This window comes from Myxocyprinus asiaticus, chromosome 28 (assembly GCF_019703515.2).
Source record: "Myxocyprinus asiaticus isolate MX2 ecotype Aquarium Trade chromosome 28, UBuf_Myxa_2, whole genome shotgun sequence".
In the NCBI taxonomy this organism is placed as follows: domain Eukaryota; kingdom Metazoa; phylum Chordata; class Actinopteri; order Cypriniformes; family Catostomidae; genus Myxocyprinus; species Myxocyprinus asiaticus.
Genome location: NC_059371.1, coordinates 26,555,574 through 26,568,141, shown reverse-complemented (window position 1 = coordinate 26,568,141; position 12,568 = coordinate 26,555,574). Strand labels below are relative to the sequence as shown.

The window sequence follows — 12,568 nt, the reverse complement described above, 5'->3', positions numbered from 1 at the left end:
GAACAAACATTCTCATATTAGATGTTTCTCACCAACAGGAAAATGGAAAGGGGGCTCTCACAGGTTAACATTTGGCAAAATTCAATTAGAATGAAATGAAGGTTATTATACACACCCCTTTCCCTAATCTCCCAGATATACCCCTCCCCAGTATTCCCCCACCACATCTCTCCTCCATTCATGGCCCTCCTGATACATACTTAAGAGACCCCGTCGAGAGGATCTTTTCCCTATAAAGAGAAGATGCAATCCGAGCGCCTTTGAAATGATCCTCAGGATTTATTTGCGATAGGCCCTTCAGTCGCACTTCAAAAGCGAGAGTCCTGGTTTGAAAGCCGTTGGTTTTTGGAAAAAGGGACGCAGCAAACCAGGAGCAGGAGCGCAGAGTGGCCAACGGGTCTCGCAGCTGTTAAAAGGACAGAAGAGTTGGAGAAGAGAATCGAGAATCGAGAATCGAGGGATTATTGATAATCACGATCTCTACGCGTGTGCACCGATAACCTGGTTTGGTGACAAGAGTCAGTCCGTGCACGGATCATTGCGCACCCCTTCGCGCTCGTACCCACACAACTCCATCTGACTTTGGCACGATTACGCACTGAACGCCGCGCTTTACGCAGGTGTGGATTTCTAGAACAACCCGCGTACATATGGCTGCGTTAACCTTATCCAGAGCGGACAATTTCCTGCACAGTTTCTTACAGGTACTTTGTTTATTTTCTTGATTATTTTGTTTTTATTGTGCCTTACCCGGTTTCCGATAAAGTACTTTGGCGTGCACTCAATCACACAACTCAATGGAGTTTTATTTTGGGTGCTACTTCTGTTTTGTTGTTAGTAAAATTAGACTATTAGACAAAAGTTTTACAATTTTTATGATTTATGAGTTATTCCATTTTCTATCTATCTATCTATCTATCTATCTATCTATCTATCTATCTATCTATCTATCTAACTAGTTATAATTATTTTTTTACTCCTTCTAGGATCGCACTCCCAGCTCCTCTCCAGAAAGTGGTCCCAACACCCTTTCCTTTTTGGCCACCACATGCAGTCAGGCTTGGCAGGACAGCTCGCAGCTCCCTTACGAGGGGCCAGTGGGATCCACGTCAAGCATGTTTCAGCTCTGGAGCAACGATGTGGCCCCTAACTCCACCCTGAGTGCTCACCAGATGACCTTCACCGTGCCTAAGGTGCAGTTCCCTGGCCACATGCAGCACAGTCTGGGCTCCCATTCACATCACCACCATCATCATCACCACCACCACCATGAGTTGCCCCTCACTCCTCCAGCCGAGCCTCCAGCCGCTTACTCGTTCGAGCTGTCTCCAGTAAAGATGCTCTCCTCCCAAGCACAGGGGAATGCGCCATACTATGCACAACATAATGCTGTGGGTCAGAACTTTCCCAGCTTCCTTCAGAACACTTCAGCCAGACCTCACCTGCCTGGAGGGCATGTTGAGGACAGCCAGCAGTGGTGGAGTCTCCCCCAGAGTAACAGCACAGCCTCTAGTCACCCGTTCTCCCTGGGTAGGCAGCTGGTTTTGGGCCACCAGCCCCAAATTGCTGCCCTGCTGCAGGGCACCTCCAAGGGTTTGTTGAGCTCAACTCGCCGATGCCGCAGGTGCAAATGCCCAAACTGTCAAGCTACAGGAAATGGCAGTTCTGCACTGGAGTTTGGCAAGAAAAGACTACACATTTGCCACATTCCTGATTGTGGCAAGGTCTACAAAAAGACCTCACATCTCAAGGCGCACCTGCGCTGGCACGCTGGCGAGCGACCATTTATCTGCAACTGGCTGTTCTGCGGTAAAAGCTTCACACGATCTGATGAGCTCCAGCGGCATCTTCGTACGCACACCGGGGAGAAGCGCTTTGGCTGCCAGCAATGTGGAAAAAGGTTCATGCGTAGTGATCACCTTTCCAAGCATGTGAAGACCCACCAGAGCAGGAAGAGCAGGTCCAGTCAGCCTTCTCACAGTGGGACTGATGCACTGCTAAGCAATATCAAGAGAGAGTAAAGTGGACTGCAGAGCAGGGACTACAACAAGAACTTATTTTAGAGTCACTGGACTATCAGGGAAGAGACCAAGTAGCAAACGCTTCATCCCTTAAATTACACTTCAATGACATAATAGTGTGACATAAAAAAAATGAAAATAAAAATATAAAAGTAAAATGATTAAACAGATATTCTGAAAAGCAATAGGAGCATGGCCCTGTTTCAGCTGTTCTTTAATTAAAAACACTGGAGGAGTGTACGCACACCATTGCTGCACTAAAACAAATATGCTGCTGCTTTTTGAGACTTTACAGAGACTTTAAGCCACAGAAGAGCTTGCCTCTTTGTATGTGATATATAACTGATAAAAGAAAGATGTCTACATGGCTCTGGATGCAGACTTATCATGACCAAACCTTACCCTTGCACATTTATTTATCAATTATAATTCAAATAATTTTGAGGTTGCAGGAAATTCTCTGAACATAGCACAATCAAAAAGTATTTATGTTACCTGGTGAAATTGTCATTTGTTTACATTTTGCTGTTGCTTTGTTTTTAAATGCTTCTCTTTTTTTAGGGAAAATTGTTGCCTTATAATGAAATAATTCTGGTTGCAGTTAGCCAAATATGCCAAAACTTTGTTCCCTGGAATATCACCTGAAGTCTTGTTCCTTTTAGAATTGAGACGTTGCAGAAAATGGCATTGCTATTAATGTATTTCACTTCAATCTCAATCCCTAATGAATAAAAACTAGTTTCAAAAAGTGAAACCAAATGTATATAATGTTTATATAGTGCACAGGTCTATGAAGATCAAGAAAGCATGTGAAATATTAATAAACATAAATAACTGTGCAAATTGAAATCTTTGTGTGTTTTTTTTTTTAATTTGTATTATTTGTTCGTGGCAGAATTTATTTTTAATACCTTGCCAAGCACACTTATCGCTTATTTAATAGAAGTGTTAAGTTCAACAAATGGCTAACACTAAATCTAACACTTTGTGCTGGAACTCAGAGGTTTGCATTCATTCTTACGTTAATTTAATAGTATTTAGGATGCTAATTTAAGGTGGCCATTGTTCTTTAGGTGTCGAGGAAGCACATTAAAAGAACAAATGACTGGAAAGCCTTCAGACATTTTACAGTTGTCAGTAAATAGTGAGGCATTCATGGGAACAGTGGCCTGACCTTCTCCCATCAAGTCCACAGTCATGTTGTCTCGTAACGACCACAGGCCACCCAGTGTAAATAACAGTCAACAGTGTAACTGAGGAGATCACTCCACTCGAGCTCACAATGAATGGACCCCCAGCCGTTAATATCCCACTGATAGTGTCGGAAGTTGCTTTGATTTGGCACCCTTGTGATTGTGAATGCTCAAAACCTCTCTCCCCCATTTGTGTGTGTAAATGAACCATTTACTGCTGAAGAATGCCCAGAATGTGGCTTAAACCTGAGACAAATCAACCAGATGTCTGCATGTGTTGGGTTTTATCCACCTATTGTGCAGTGTCTTTAGGATTTAGTGCTAAAGAATTGGCTGAATGGCAATGTTAGGCTGGTTTCCCTGTCCAGATCATAGAAAAAACACAGTTTTGTTTGACATTTTCACATCAATGTGATTCTTGTCATTATATATTATTTGTTTCATGATACCATTTTGTATTTAAGTACATTGAGATTTAAAAGTCCCCCAAAAGTCCACAAATGAAAATGCTTCTATTTTGCATTTTGTCTAATTCAATAAAACAATGTCATAACAAATGATATTATTAGCATAACAATTTGAGTAAAAAGTTGAATCGAAAAATGAATTTCGGAATTTCAGTGGTTGCAAAGTCCCTCTTGTGCTTTAACGTTTGCATGCACTCAGGCTGGCATGGACTCAAGTTTGGGCAAAACCTGATGATCCATGTTATCCCAGCATGATTAAAGAATGTTCAGTGGAAGTGAGGAAATGTATAATTTTTGGACTTAAATGGTCAATCACAGATTTGCTTATTTGATTAGTGATGTAGAAATCTTTCTTCGTTTTACATTGTTTCTTTGTTTACATTTTTCAAAATTCTAAACAACTGAAGTACAAGGGTTAAATTATATTTTAAATGCCAGATTTTAAGTGTGGATAAATTATTATATATTGTTTCCCAGACATTTGATTAATTTAACAAAATATATCTCTGCAAGTTTTCATCCATCCAGGTCATTGTAGAATGAGTTTGATCATAAGAAACTAAATAGGCAATCCAACTGCTTTTAATTAAAGCAATAGTTCACCCAAAAATGGCCTCATGCCATCCCAGATGTGTATGACTTTCTTTCTTCTGCAGAACACAAACAATGCGTACTCCATTCACTCTGTAATCCTACTCTGTAGGTGAATGGTGAACAAAACTTTTAAGCTCCAAAAATCACATAAAGGCAACATTAAAGTGACCCATAAGACTCCAGTGGTTAAATCCATATCTTCAGAGCGTAAGTCCTTTTTTACTATAAATCTCCACTTTCACATTCTTTCACATTTTGAAATTGAAAGTGGAGATTTATGGTAGAAAAGGACTTAAATTTTGATCTGTTTCTCTCACACACCTATCATATTGCTTCTGAACACATGGATTAGCATACACCACCGGAGTATTATGGATCACTTTTATGCTGCCTTTACATGATTTTTGGAGCTTCAAAGTTTTGGTCACCATTCACTTGCATTGTATGGACCTACAGAGCAGCAATATTTTCTACAAATCTTTGTTTGTGTTCTGATGAAGAAAGAAAATCATTCACATCTGGGATGGCATGAGGGTGAGTAAATAATTAGAGAATTTTCATTTTTGGGTAAACTACCCCTTTAAACTCAAACAGAGATTGACTTGAGAGTAATATATCAGGAATATATAACACAACACACTACAGAAAACACAATATTTCGTGTTCCAAAAGGACATGGTTTAATTTGATATAATACAACAATAGGTTTTGTCACATAGACATATAACATGTCCATTTCATTTCCTTCATTATCTAGAGGTGTTCTTCAAAATAGCATGCAACATTGTAAGATTCAAATCCACATATGTGGAAAGGCAGTACATGAAAGCTTTCAGTTTATACAGAGCTATGTCAAATGATTTGATTTTTGATGATTTCAAAGTTTGAATATTACGTCAAGGCAAGAGAAGGTTGTTACAATCATTTTCAGGATATTTATGCGAGCGCATCTTAAACATGCGAAGAGTAAAGCCTTTGAGCCTTTGGTGAAGAGTTGTATTTTGAAGTTCTAAAGTTGGTTTTAAATTTCTCTGTGGAAAAGACCAATTCGTTATGCAGGTAATGCTAATTGCTAAAAGCTCTCTGGCGCCCTCTCTTGGAAAAAATGTGCAATGAGCTAAACAGGGTGAAAGTGCTTTTTGATCATGCTTCAACATCACATACCAAACACATACCATCCCTTCTTTGGAGAGGTGTCTAACATTTTATAACAAACTGTATGTTTCAGACTCTTAATTAATAATTTCATTCATCTTTCAAATTAATGATTTGGTTTGTCATAAACAAATATCTAAGCAAGTTTGCATAAAAAACAACAAAACAAAACACATAACCAGTAACGTTGGGAAAAAAAAAAAAACATCTTTATCTTTTTCCCTCATTCTCATATGAGAACGTTTTCCCATTAATTAATGCAACCGATCCATCTTACTTGTGTTCTTCAAATTAATTAAATAAACTGTAATGTCTAAGATTTCCTTCATTTCCTTCAAGTGTACTGGCACCTGCTCTATGGCACATTATGATATAACATTTCACCTTTGGCCTTCATTATGCAATATTTTGTATCTCTAACATTAATGTTCTGTTTTTGGAAACCTCATTTTGTAGCAAGAGACCTGCACAGTAAGCCACGCAGTGTGCATTTCAGGGAAGGTGGGCATCAGAAGCCAAAATGGGTCATTTAACCACAGATAAAACACTTTCATATTGCCGTTTTCTGCATAACAATTGCTGTCCAGTGCATCTTTCAAGCAGACAGTCTGTCCTTCCCTTGAGCGAGTCCTCATACTGCAAGTGATCTCTTATGTCCATCTGTAGCAGATGTTAAGTGTGAATAAGAATCTCATACAATCAGTAAAGAGAAAGCAGAGCCTCCGTGTCTCCATGCACAGATCATTCCTCTACATACGGTATATACAAATTAGCTGCATTTAGAGTCTGTTTCCCCTTGGCTCCTAAGAGTTCACACAGCATTCAGTATAGACAGGAGATAGAAAGAAAACTTTTGTAAAGAGGCACCAATTGTGCGAAACCTTAAAAACCAGCGCGGGCCCCACACGAACCCTAATATATTCATATTACAGTATGTTCTCTGATTTCTAAACACATCTCTGATGGAAAACTTTCAGCATGTTTACAAGGATGAAGTCATCAGCATTTAGCATACAAACACACACCCAAAAACAAACATACACACATGCACTCTTGCTGAAATGCATACTCATACCCTAAAACAAATTTTACTCTGGTTTCTGCTCCAGTGGCCTCCCAATATATATAGGAATGGTTGATTTTTCCTTTGAACACAACACAGCTTCTTTAAAAAGACAACAAAATGGAAACAATGCAAAAAAAAAAAAAAAAGTAAAGTCACTAGGTAATTCGCATCACAGGTTTAGGAAGAATACCACAAGATAAGAGACGTTAATACAGTCCACTAGTGATGAAGTTCAGACTGCAGCATGCTCTGGTGCACACATCGGATTAAAGTTCATTTCCATTCACTCTCAGTTTCATTCAGGGTTCACAGGTCGTCCTCATCAAGCTGGGCCAAGTTACTGGAACGCTGAGGAGTGGAGGAGGGACTGGGAACAGCGATACGGCCCTCTCTTGGTGAAGATCTGCAACCACCCTCTGCTGAGCTCTATAACACATTGATCAAAAAAACATGAGGGTGTGTATGAGGATGAAGTGAGTCCGCCAATTATTGTTTGTTCAAAATCGAATTTTTTAAACAAAATGAAAATATGCGTAAAACAAAAATACAATAGTCAGCTGCAGTACATAGTAGGTTATGTTCATCTAATTTTCCCCTGACATTAAAATGTATTAAGTAAAATGTAAATTTAATGTACACAGTTTTAATCTCATCAATGAAATTACTGCTGAAAATGTTTGTTAACGAAGGTTTTTTTTTTTTTTTGATAAAACATTTTCAATGATAATCAAATGTTTTTAATTAAAACATACTGTTGATGAAAATATGACGAGAAAAAAAAAAAAACACTGAAGCTATTAACAAAGCACTTACATTGTTTTTTTTCCTTTAAAAATGCGCAATTCAAAACGTAATATCCTAAACTGTCGAAAAGTGAGGGATTCACAGCAGAATAACTTCTAAAATGTAGCTAATACAACATGTATATGCAACAATTAATTATATGCTATTATTTATTAAGGAGTGCATGTTTTCAGGACAGTTTTGTCATGTTATTTAATTTTACATTTTAAAACAGATTAATATTTAATATGTTTGATACATGTTTAAGAAAATGTAAGTAGTTTATACATTTTCCAAAATATTTGGTTAAAGTTTTATTTCTTTTTTGCACATCAATTAAAATGTTTTTTTCGTCGACTAATATTATCTAAAGTAAAACTGACTAAAATGAATGAATACAACATAATGAAATATTGACTAAATTTGAAGGACATTTTCATTAAAATACAAACATTATGACAAACCCCGCCCCCCTGAAATTGAACACTCAATGTACAAGTAAATTATATACTGTATGTGTAACCGGTCCTGCTCAATCGCTCTGAGTGGGATCCAAACTGGCTTCAGCAGGCATGGGAGGCGCTCGCGCTAATGAAGAGGCTAAAGGCTACAGCCTCTAGTGTCAGTCGCTAGTTCGCCTCTTGAGGCCAGGGGAGTGAGGTTTACAAATACCGCACAGCTATCACGTACCAGCTGACTCCCGTTACATACGCATGCATCATAACAAAGTCTGTAAATACATGAATATGGCAATATACAGTATTCATGTTATTACAGGCCAGGCTTAAAATGCAATACACAACTGTTAACATTATGAACAGTGGGTCCCTGCTCTGTCTCTCTATCCACCAAGAAGAGCTCATAATTAACATCTTTATTCAAACTTTTCCCCAGCCATTTTTTGTTATACCTTCATTGATAATTTAAAACAGGGTCTGTGGTGCATGACAGCTAAGAAATTCTTACCTATTCCCTGAGCTGTCACAAGCCTACCTCTTTTCTAAAAATGGCTGTAGAGTCTTAATTACTGGAAGCAGCCTAGGAGATGAAGTGTAATACATACTGTATGTTACCGGGCTTATGACATGACTGAAATAGGCCATCAAGGGAATAATCAAAGAACTGATACATCTGTTCATTGCTCACATCAGACCAAGAATGCACTGTTGCACCTGATTCTTGGCAGAAAGTTGTGATATATGATAGAGAGTGATGCGTTGTTGTCTTATCCGTGTCCATTTTTGGTTCTGTGCAGAATCTCTGACAGCTTTTCACACTTTCACACATAATGACTGCTTCCAAACAAGTTTTTCCCAAAGGCTCTCCAAACAGATTGGACAAAAAGATCGCACCATTTGTTGTGCTGAAGTTGCTATGAAGGACTCATCGGGATGCTCAAATAAACCAAGGGAATCAACCTACGAATGGCTTACTTATACTTGTATGCGCATATCAGGCTGTTCATATTAAAAACATAGCATAGCAGAGTAACATTTTGAAACACCACTTTCCATATTACTAGTTTGAAGTGGCATGTGCGGTATTTAGCAGGGAAACGATCTTTCATCGGCTGGTATGTTTACAGTATTTACTAATCAAAGTCAAAACAGCACTCAGATTTAGCATGAGTACATGAGTCAGCAAGAACAATCAGGCTTTTGATAGGGATCTGTTAATTCCATATGCCAACCTGTCTCTTTCCTGTTTGTGAAGTGCCATAGCTCACCAGGCCTGAGTAAAGAAGATAAATGGCTTTTTCACACACAACTATTGTTGAGCTGCCATCAAAGCTCATTCAGGACAATACTCTGCTGATGACAGAGTAGGCTTAATGGGCCACTGTATCGCAACAGGGAAAACCACAGTGAAAGAAAAAGACACTTCATAGTCATAGGTCTGTCCATAGTCTTCCAATTGAAAGAATTACAGAATGTGACAGGTATAGTTTCTCTGAGACATTTTTTTTACCGTGCATATGTGGAAAATACTGTAAAAGTTGACTCTCCATATTTTGATTAAATGTGAAAGTTTGTGTCTTTCAATGTACATCATGCCTCATAGCCACTGTATGATGATCATTCCATATCAATTTTATGAAGTTGTCATCTACTGTATGTATATACATATCTACACAAGTGTCGGTAATCAGTGCTAGGGGCAAAAAAAAAAAAAACGAAATTGACCAAAATGGCATACATTTTTAGATGTATGTATTTATTTATGTTATCTTACATTTCATAATATACTATTCTAGGCCTATCTAGTTCTTGGTTTAGTAGAAAAAAACGTACTTTTAAGTAGCAGAAAAACACGCAATCCTTAATTTAAAAATGCACCTGAAAAATAATGCTAGGGGGGAACTATTGCTCCTTAATAAAAACAAGATGTTTTTTTGACACTGATAAATCAGTTTATGTATACAAAGATACATTCATTTGTCCTTGAAATAAGCCATTGGTTTGTGTTGCTGTTGCATGTCCATAATGCTCCAGCAGGGTGAGCAACGTGGCTTCTTATGCTAAATGTCAAACCAAATTCTGAACACGTTAAAATCCAAGAAAGCGGGTTACTTTTCGCAGTACCTGTGTTCCTTTTGTGCTAGAGGAATACAGTCCATTGGAGACTGCAGCCTGGCAGTTCAAAGATGCCTGGGAGAAAGAGGGCTCTTCAGAGAAAGCCAGCTGCACATGAGTTGGAGACACTGTCTGGGAATTCAGTCTGGAGTCCACCGGACAGCGCTGGACTTGTGTTGACTGTAAACAATGTAAAGACAGAAACAGCGGTTACAAAATCCTCCAGGTTATTTATATCCATTTACCACCTAGATTATGAACTATCCAGTGAGGAACGAAGGTTTCGGTCCTGACTCTTGAGTGTCGCTAGACTTCATTTCCTGGGGTATGAGCCCCACTAAATTTTTGCTGTGCCCTTTGTCTGATAAGGAACATTAGCATATACTGACATGAGAAACACTTGTAATTCTGTCTGCAGCTTATAATAGATGGCATATTCGTGAATGAATCACTCTTTAAATCGGTTCTTTTCAATGAATTGGTCAAACGATTAGCACAATGGCCTGAATCGATTCAAAGTTCAGCTTGAATCATTCGAACGGCTCGTTGGAGCAGTTTCTCCAAAAATGAACTGAATATTTTTAAGATTTAAGATTTTATGATTTAAGACATCTTAAAATATTTTTCTTACCCAATTAGCAAATAGATTTTTCTTGTTTCTGTTTTTTTATTTTTTTTATTTTAAGTGTTATATTATTTGTCATATTAGTGTGGATGCATCCAAAATTGTGAAGCAAACCACAGATGATGTATTTCATGAATTAAATCTCGTACCTCTGGCTGTGAGTGGGCATCAATGGGGGCCTGACTGGGCAGATAGATAGAGGGCAATGAGGTGTTACAGGAGCGAAGGCAGGGTAGTTTGTGCCGGTCGATAGATGCTGAGGAGTGCGGCCTAAGTCCAGCCATTGCTGACAGAGGAGGCTTCATGCTACGGCCCAAACTGTTACTTTTACTCTCCTTTCTCTGGTACTCAATGGGCGACTGCAGAGCTGAAACACACACGCACACAAACACACACACACACAAAAAAAATACATTTTATACATTTGTATAAAATACAATTTTGCCTGAAATATTATTGTGAGTATTGAGGTCCTGAATGAATACTACGGTGATTGTGTAAGCTGTTAAGGTCTTGAATGAGGTGCTAAATGAACACTGAGTTTAGATATCAGTTGTAATTTCAGTAGAATGCACTAATATATTGTAGAAGAATCTTCCATGGATGGACTGAACAGCAGCCTCCTTCTGTGGCCCCGCTGTTGAGAAGCTTTTTAAGCAGACAGCAGTTTGATGTGCCCTCTCAGTTCTATATGTGGCTGATAGACTCTTCCTCTCCTGAGGCTGGGGGACAGAGATAAAAGCAGAGGGGTTGTGGATGTGGGTGCAGGGGCCTTTGGAACTCTTACCATTGAGGAAGTTGCGTTGGGTCTCCAGTATTTGGCCCACATCGCTGACCCAGGCCTTGCAAATGTCCTGGGATGAGGAGTGCAAGACAAACCGCACTGTACTACCATCAGCCCCACGAGACGTCAGGGCAAAGCGAAATGGGTCACCCTCAACACATGCCTCCACTCCCAGACAACTTATCTAAAAGGAGTAGTCACATGAACACAAGCAAACATATTCAATAACAACATCAAGTGGCGAACCCAACACAGTATAAAAATTGGCTACCATAGTAACAAAAACAAAAATGGCCTCAAATTTAAACATTGATCTTTATATAATATTACCATGAACTGCATAGGCTCAACAAGTTTGTTAAAGGAGTAGTTCACCCAAAAATGAAAATTCTCTCAACATTTTCTCACCCTCATGCCATCATAGATGTTTATGACTTTCTTCCTCTGCTGAACACAAACAAAGATTTTTAGAAGAATATCTCAGCTCTGTTGGTTCTCACAATGCAAGTGAATGGGTAATAAGTGAAGCTCAAAAAGCATATAAGGCAGCATTAAAGTAATCCGTATAACTCCAGTGGTTAAATCTATATCTTCAGAGGCAAAAAGATAGGTGTGGGTGAGAAACAGATCAACATTTAAATCCTTTTTTACTATCAATCTACGCTTACGCTTTCTCATTCTTCTTCTTTTGTTTTTGGCAAATTACATTATTTGTAAATATCGCCACCTACTGGGCAGGGAGGAGAATTTACAGTAAAAATACTCAAATGTTGATCTGTTTCTCACCCACACCTATCATATCACTTCTGAAGACATGGATTTAACCACAGGAGTCTTATGGATTACTTTTCACTTGCATTGTGAGGACCTACAGAGCTGAAATTTACTTCTAAAAATGTTTGTTTGTGGTCAGCAAAAGAAAGAAAGTCATTCAAATCTGGGATGGTTTGAGGGTGAGTAAATGATGAGAGAATTTTCATTTTTGGGTGAACCATCCCTTTAATTCATAACCAACATTAGAAGTGTCTGGGTTGTATTTTCTTTTACCTTGCATAGTTTTGTTCATGTTGGCATCTGCCTGATTTGGCTAGCTTCTAATAAGTGACAGACAAATTTGTGCCAAATGCAATAGAGTTTAATTGGACGCTCAGTCTTTGACATCAACAACAAAAGCTGTAGATGAAATTACTGTGACATCACACCACAGGCAATTGTATTTCTTGGTGCTTCAGTAGCAGCAGCAGCAGCAGCAGCCTGTAATAGTGGATCTAGGCAGCACTACTGTTTTAATAATCTTTTAAACATTA

At 38.6% G+C, this 12,568-nt stretch overlaps 2 protein-coding genes across 4 annotated transcripts in view; one reads left to right on the top strand and one right to left on the bottom strand.

The window, feature by feature from the left end:
• The first annotated feature begins 650 nt into the window (after positions 1-650).
• Positions 651-2,021, top strand: LOC127419173 (transcription factor Sp5-like). Its single transcript, XM_051660356.1, has 2 exons — positions 651-704; positions 987-2,021. Exons 1-2 carry the CDS (start codon positions 651-653, stop codon positions 2,019-2,021), a joined length of 1,089 nt encoding a protein of 362 aa, XP_051516316.1.
• A 2,916-nt stretch (positions 2,022-4,937) lies between these two features.
• The window catches only part of LOC127419158 (rho guanine nucleotide exchange factor 25-like), a 131,820-nt gene continuing 124,189 nt past the window's right edge, over positions 4,938-12,568 (bottom strand). For all 3 annotated transcript variants that reach the window (XM_051660330.1, XM_051660331.1, XM_051660332.1), the window contains 4 exons: positions 11,265-11,445; positions 10,627-10,844; positions 9,862-10,032; positions 4,938-6,922 (listed from right to left, as the gene is read on the bottom strand). In XM_051660330.1, coding sequence (XP_051516290.1) covers positions 6,803-6,922; positions 9,862-10,032; positions 10,627-10,844; positions 11,265-11,445 — 690 coding nt within the window. In that variant the 3' untranslated portion in view covers positions 4,938-6,802. The remainder of the gene's footprint in view (positions 6,923-9,861; positions 10,033-10,626; positions 10,845-11,264; positions 11,446-12,568) is intronic.

Excerpts from the sequence above, each read along its gene's own strand:
- LOC127419173 (XM_051660356.1), top strand. The coding sequence starts at position 651 with ATGGCTGCGTTAACCTTATCCAGAGCGGACAATTTCCTGCACAGTTTC. Across the intron at positions 705-986 it reads TCCTGCACAGTTTCTTACAG|GATCGCACTCCCAGCTCCTC; the intron begins GTACTTTGTTTA and ends TACTCCTTCTAG.